We start from the raw sequence: 7,266 nt of genomic DNA, 5'->3' as shown, positions 1-7,266 counted from the left end.
GAGGTGGAAGGTCCGTCATGGTCTGGGGCGGTGTGTCACAGCATCATCAGACTGAGCTTGTTGTCATTGCAGACAATCGCAACGCTGTGCGTTACAGGGAAGACATCCTCCTCCCTCATGTGGTACCCTTCCTGCAGGCTCATCCTGACATGACCCTCCAGCATGACAATGCCACCAGCCATATTGCTCGTTCTGTGCGTGATTTCCTGCAAGACAGGAATGTCAGTGTTCTGCCATGGCCTGCGAAGAGCCTGGATCTCAATCCCATTGAGCACGTCTGGGACCTGTTGGATCGGAGGGTGAGGGCTAGGGCCATTCCCACCAGAAATGTCCGGGAACTTGCAGGGGTCTTGGTGGAAGAGTGGGTTAACATCTCACAGCAAGAACTGGTAAATCTGGTGTAATCGAACCCACAAATGCTGATGCTCCAGATACTCAACTAGTCTAAAGAAGGTCAGTTTAATTGCTTCTTTAATCAGAACAGTTTTCAGCTGTGCTAACATAATTGCAAAAGGGTTTTCTAATGATCAATTAGCCTTTTAAAATGATCAACTTGGATTAGCTAACACAACGTGCCATTGGAACACAGGAGTGATGGTTGCTGATAATGGGCCTCTGTACATCTATGTAGAGATTCCATTAAAAATCAGCCGTTTCCAGCTACAATAGTCATTTACAACATTAACAATGTCTACACTGTATTTCTGATCAATTTTATGTTATTTTAATGGACAAAAAAATAGCTATTCTTTCAAAAACAAGAACATTTGTAAGCGACCCCAAACTGTTGAACTGTAGTGTATTTCTGAAACATGCAGGTAGGTATATGCAGCGATCCACACAGTCAACACTGTCGTGTATCCTGGTAGGCAGTGTGGCTTGATGGTGGCCATGAAGCAGCTTGAGGCTACTTTGTTAGCTACATGTCTCCTAAGGACACGTGTCACCATGGATTATTACTTTCCCAGAGCACGGTACTGTACCCTCCCAAGCCACCCAACCAACCAATCTACCAACCAGCCAGCCCTGTGGGTTATGGCAATTATGTCATATTTCTGTTGGTGAGGTTGGGTTGGTGAGATCATAATGGATATTCTATTTTAGGGTCCTCTATTTTAGGGTCCTGTGTGTGTGTGTGTGTGTGTGTGTGTGTGTGTGTGTGTGTGTGTGTGTGTGTGTGTGTGTGTGTGTGTGTGTGTGCGTGTGTGTGTGTGTGTGTGTGTGTGTGTGTCCGTTAGAGCAGACAGCTAATACTTCCTAATGGTGATATTATGTGGAACACATGAGGGTGCTGTTCTGCACATACAGTTTCTGAAGAAGTGAGGAAGGCCAAGGGGGCGGAGTTATTACAACTACTAGAGCTTACTAACTGATTACTAACGGATTACTAACTGATTACTAAAGGCTAGCTACTAGATAAACATATACATTTACTAACATATAAATGGTGAAACGGGTTGAATAAAAGTTAAAGACTGTTTTATGTTTTAACTCAATTATAAGCATTTTATTTGCTTGTGATTTTTTTAAATGTTTATTTAGTATAAGCTACTTTGTTTTTCAATACCACAAATAATATGGAGACTACTGAATGATGTCCTACTGTGTCTCAAAATGGATTGATCCTGGCCAGGATCATTGACTGTCATGGTTTCATCCTGGCCAGGATCATTGACTGTCATGGTTTCATCCTGGCCAGGATCATTGACTGTCACTGTTTCATCCTGGCCAGGATCATTGACTGTCATGGTTTCATCCTGGCCAGGATCATTGACTGTCATGGTTTCATCCTGGCCAGGATCATTGACTGTCATGGTTTCATCCTGGCCAGGATCATTGACTGTCATGGTTTCATCCTGGGCAGGATCATTGACTGTCATGGTTTCATCCTGGCCAGGATCATTGACTGTTATGGTTTCATCCTGGCCAGGATCATTGACTGTCATGGTTTCATCCTGGCCAGGATCATTGACTGTCATGGTTTCATCCTGGCCAGGATCATTGACTGTCATGGTTTCATCCGGGCCAGGATCATTGACTGTCATGGTTTCATCCTGGGCAGGATCATTGACTGTCATGGTTTCATCCTGGCCAGGATCATTGACTGTCATGGTTTCATCCTGGTCAGGATCATTGACTGTCATGGTTTCATCCTGGCCAGGATCATTGACTGTCATGGTTTCATCCTGGCCAGGATCATTGACTGTTATGGTTTCATCCTGGCCAGGATCATTGACTGTCATGGTTTCATCCTGGCCAGGATCATTGACTGTCATGGTTTCATCCTGGCCAGGATCATTGACTGTCACTGTTTCATCCTGGCCAGGATCATTGACTGTCACGGTTTCATCCTGGCCAGGATCATTGACTGTCATGGTTTCATCCTGGCCAGGATCATTGACTGTTATGGTTTCATCCTGGCCAGGATCATTGACTGTCATGGTTTCATCCTGGCCAGGATCATTGACTGTCATGGTTTCATCCTGGCCAGGATCATTGACTGTCACTGTTTCATCCTGGCCAGGATCATTGACTGTCATGGTTTCATCCTGGCCAGGATCATTGACTGTCATGTTTTCATCCTGGCCAGGATCATTGACTGTCTTGGTCTCATCCTGGCCAGGATCATTGACTGTCATGGTCTCATCCTGGCCAGGATCATTGACTGTTATGGTTTCATCCTGGCCAGGATCATTGACTGTCATGGTTTCATCCTGGCCAGGATCATTGACTGTTATGGTCTCATCCTGGCCAGGATCATTGACTGTCATGGTTTCATCCTGGCCAGGATCATTGACTGTCATGGTCTCATCCTGGCCAGGATCATTGACTGTCATGGTTTCATCCTGGCCAGGATCATTGACTGTCATGGTCTCATCCTGGCCAGGATCATTGACTGTCATGGTTTCATCCTGGCCAGGATCATTGACTGTCATGGTTTCATCCTGGCCAGGATCATTGACTGTCATGGTCTCATCCTGGCCAGGATCATTGACTGTCATGGTCTCATCCTGGCCAGGATCATTGACTGTCATGGTTTCATCCTGGCCAGGATCATTGACTGTCATGGTTTCATCCTGGCCAGGATCATTGACTGTCATGGTCTCATCCTGGCCAGGATCATTGACTGTCATGGTTTCATCCTGGCCAGGATCATTGACTGTCATGGTCTCATCCTGGCCAGGATCATTGACTGTCATGGTTTCATCCTGGCCAGGATCATTGACTGTCATGGTCTCATCCTGGCCAGGATCATTGACTGTCATGGTCTCATCCTGGCCAGGATCATTGACTGTCATGGTTTCATCCTGGCCAGGATCATTGACTGTCATGGTCTCATCCTGGCCTACCCCGAGGGTAACTGACAGGAACAAAGCTATAGCATGGTCAGTATTGTGAGAGAAGAAACTCTTTGAAATTAGAATAAGTGTCTGCTCTCTCTATCCATTCATCCTCTCACAGATTCTCTCATTTCAGACCACAGACTGGCTGAAGTAATCCGTTTCTCACGGTCAAAGTCGTAGTAGCTGTGTCATGAAGAGAGAGTTTCACGGAGTTTCAGTGTATACAGATTTTCTGGTTTCTATGAGTTTCTGAGTCCGGACGATAACGATAAACCAAGGTCCGGAGTATCACTGGTCACTGAAGAGCCCAAGGAATGTATCGCAGTAGGGGTGTAAAACTCCATTCCCCTGGCTGGGTTCCAATCTGGCCCCTCATACCTAACCATTCCCAGCTTCCATGCATTTAGGTCATTGTTGTTGTAACTGAGAATGTGATCTCATAACTTCTCAATCATCTTCCTAACCTGTTCAAATAAAGGTAGGCCTATTTGAACCAATGTTATTACACGGTTTGGTTTATGGTTTATAAGACGTTTGTAGACTTTAATAATGTGTCACTATTGCACTAAGGCGCTCAATACCACGCTGACATGCAAACCCGTCCCTCAATGACTCCCACTCAGCTCTCTCTTTCTCTCTCTTTCTCTCTTTTCTCTCTCTCTTGCTCTCTCTCTTTCTCTCTCTTTCTCTCTTTTCTCTCTCGCTCTCTCTCCCTCCCTCTCCCTCCCTCTCTCCCTAGGTATGCTCTATCTCTCCCCATCTCTCTCTCTCTCCCTCTCCCCCTCTCCCCCTCTCTCTCTCCCTCCTCTCTCTCATCTATCTCTCGCTCTGCTCTTTCTCTATTTGCTCTCTCTCTCCCTCTCTCTCTCTCTCTCTCTCTCTGTCTCTCTCTCTCTCTGTCTATCTCCGTGCCCAATGCTGCAGGTTGAATCCATTGCTCCGATTTCCTGTCACATGATTGGAAATAGGATCCCTTGTTGCTCTCTTGTGTTTCTATGTGTGTGTGTGTGTGTGTGTGTGTGTGTGTGTGTGTGTGTGTGTGTGGTTAGACCTGCCTGCCTTGGAGTTCACTTCAGACTTCTATCGCGGACTTGGAACGACACCTCCACACAAAACGATTCGCCGCATCAGTCCGCATCAGGCAGCGTTCAGAACAACAGTTCACCTGCGTCCGAAGTTCCCGAACACTTTCCAGTCTCAGCACTCCTCGCACAGAACACGACCGTAACCTACCCAAGACAAGTCCCGCTCTCGTTGTCTCTCTCGCTCTCTCTTTCAAGACTTGAGCGATGGATTCATTTTTGACAATCACGGCTGCCCTTCTGCTAGTTGGTTCTTTATCTTCGACTGCTTCGAGACAATTCGACACTGGTAAGTTGATCTGGAACGTTTTTATGCTGTTGTTTCTTTTCCTTGTGTGTTTATTTATCCAACTCATCGGCTAGAAGCCTTTGAAAGTTAGGCTACTACAATGCGTACTTTGTTTGAGCCGCCAGAGAATTTCCTCGCAAGGCGCTCAATGGAAATATTGGGCTATTGGTGGTGAAATTCTTTTAAAATGAAATGTATAACTGAATTTACGATGCACATAGTATACTGTTCCACAGAACAGAATACAGACATGTTTCTTTGCCTCTCTCGACCTGTCATTACTGCCATGTTTCGTAACCTACTGTAAATCGTAGCAGATGCAGAATGGCTGCTATCTGTCACTGGTTTCATTTTTAAATGATCAATTGGTCTAAGTCCATTTTCTTATGAATAAAGGCTATTGTTGATCGATGCCGCTTTCTTATTGCCTACCACAGAAGTGTTTGTTCTTTGACATTAGTATGTAAAGGCTATACCTCAATTAAATGCAATCATTATAATACAGTGGGCTAATAATGCAATATTGTCCAAGGCTGTGGGTTGACAGACAGTGGCAGGAGTCAGTCTGTCGTTTGTTTGATTCCTTATGAATTCATTCAGTTTGCTACATTGTAATACAATGTGGACAACCCACAGAGAAACCCGGATTCCCCCCTTTCAGAACATGAACTTGAAGACTTCCTTATAATACATAGTCAGATATCCAACATGCCAATTTCAATTTTCCATTCAGGCTGAAACATCGAACATAACACTGCAGGGAAGCTCTCTTCCCAGGTTACACACACCATGGAACTATTCCGTTTAAAAAGCATTTTTTACGAGTATAATTATTTGAATAATTTAATAATGACGACCACATAAACCAAACTTCTCTCATGTTGTAATTTGTGTTGTGTTTAAACAGCAAATCCTCATGCTTTCCTTTAAAAAAACATATTTCTTAATTCTACTCTTTTATTCCAATGAGAGGTTTGGCCATCTGAGCTAAGTACGTAAGTGCTCCCATGTGTACCAACAGTATGCATTAACAATGTATTTACAGCTATGGTATTCCCCCTTGTTAAGCTGTGATGGAGAGAAAACCCCTATCCACAGTACCTTCAGTATATGTAAACTGTAGGTTATCTATATACCCTCTGTATATACTGTAGATAATGGGTATCTAGATAATGGGTATCTAGGTAATGGGTATATAGATAATGGGTATCTAGATAATGGGTATCTAGATAATGGGTATCTAGATAATGGGTATCTAGATAATGAGTATATAGATAATGGGTATCTAGATAATGGGTATCTAGATAATGGGTATCTAGGGAATGAGTATATAGATAATGGGTATCTAGATAATGAGTATATAGATAATGGGTATCTAGATAATGGGTATCTAGATAATGAGTATATAGATAATGGGTATCTAGATAATGAGTATATAGATCATGGGTATCTAGATAATGAGTATATAGATAATGGGTATCTAGATAATGGGTATCTAGATAATGGGTATCTAGGGAATGAGTATATAGATAATGGGTATCTAGGTAATGAGTATATAGATAATGGGTATATAGATAATGGGTATCTAGGTAATGAGTATATAGATAATGGGTATCTAGATAATGGGTATCTAGATAATGGGTATCTAGGGAATGAGTATATAGATAATGGGTATCTAGATAATGAGTATATAGATAATGGGTATCTAGATAATGGGTATCTAGATAATGAGTATATAGATAATGGGTATCTAGATAATGGGTATCTAGGTAATGAGTATATAGATAATGGGTATCTAGATAATGGGTATCTAGATAATGGGTATCTAGGGAATGAGTATATAGATAATGGGTATCTAGATAATGAGTATATAGATAATGGGTATCTAGATAATGGGTATCTAGATAATTAGTATATAGAAAATGGGTATCTAGATAATGGGTATCTAGGTAATGAGTATATAGATAATGGGTATCTAGATAATGAGTATATAGATAATGGGTATCTAGATAATGGGTATATAGATAATGGGTATCTAGATAATGGGTATCTAGATAATGGGTATCTAGATAATGAGTATATAGATAATGGGTATCTAGATAATGGGTATCTAGATAATGGGTATCTAGATAATGGGTATCTAGGGAATGAGTATCTAGATATTGGGTATCTAGATAATGAGTATATAGATAATGGGTATCTAGATAATGGGTATCTAGGTAATGAGTATATAGATAATGGGTATCTAGGGAATGAGTATATAGATAATGGGTATCTAGGGAATGAGTATATAGATAATGGGTATCTAGATAATGAGTATATAGATAATGGGTATCTAGATAATGGGTATCTAGATAATGAGTATATAGATAATGGGTATCTAGATAATGGGTATCTAGGTAATGAGTATATAGATAATGGGTATCTAGATAATGGGTATCTAGATAATGGGTATCTAGGGAATGAGTATATAGATAATGGGTATCTAGATAATGAGTATATAGATAATGGGTATCTAGATAATGGGTATCTAGATAATTAGTATATAGAA

General features: G+C 41.9%; 1 protein-coding gene across 1 annotated transcript in view; it reads left to right on the top strand.

Annotated features, from left to right (window-relative positions):
* Positions 1–4,232: 4,232 nt before the first annotated feature.
* LOC115200520 (kremen protein 1-like) overlaps positions 4,233–7,266 on the top strand; it is a 65,603-nt gene continuing 62,569 nt past the window's right edge. Inside the window, exon 1 of the mRNA XM_029763645.1 lies at positions 4,233–4,715. Coding sequence (XP_029619505.1) covers positions 4,634–4,715 — 82 coding nt within the window. The 5' untranslated portion in view covers positions 4,233–4,633. The remainder of the gene's footprint in view (positions 4,716–7,266) is intronic.

The sequence above is a fragment of the Salmo trutta genome, chromosome 9, assembly GCF_901001165.1.
Source record: "Salmo trutta chromosome 9, fSalTru1.1, whole genome shotgun sequence".
NCBI classification, from domain to species: domain Eukaryota; kingdom Metazoa; phylum Chordata; class Actinopteri; order Salmoniformes; family Salmonidae; genus Salmo; species Salmo trutta.
This window is presented reverse-complemented; position numbering and strand designations above follow the sequence as displayed.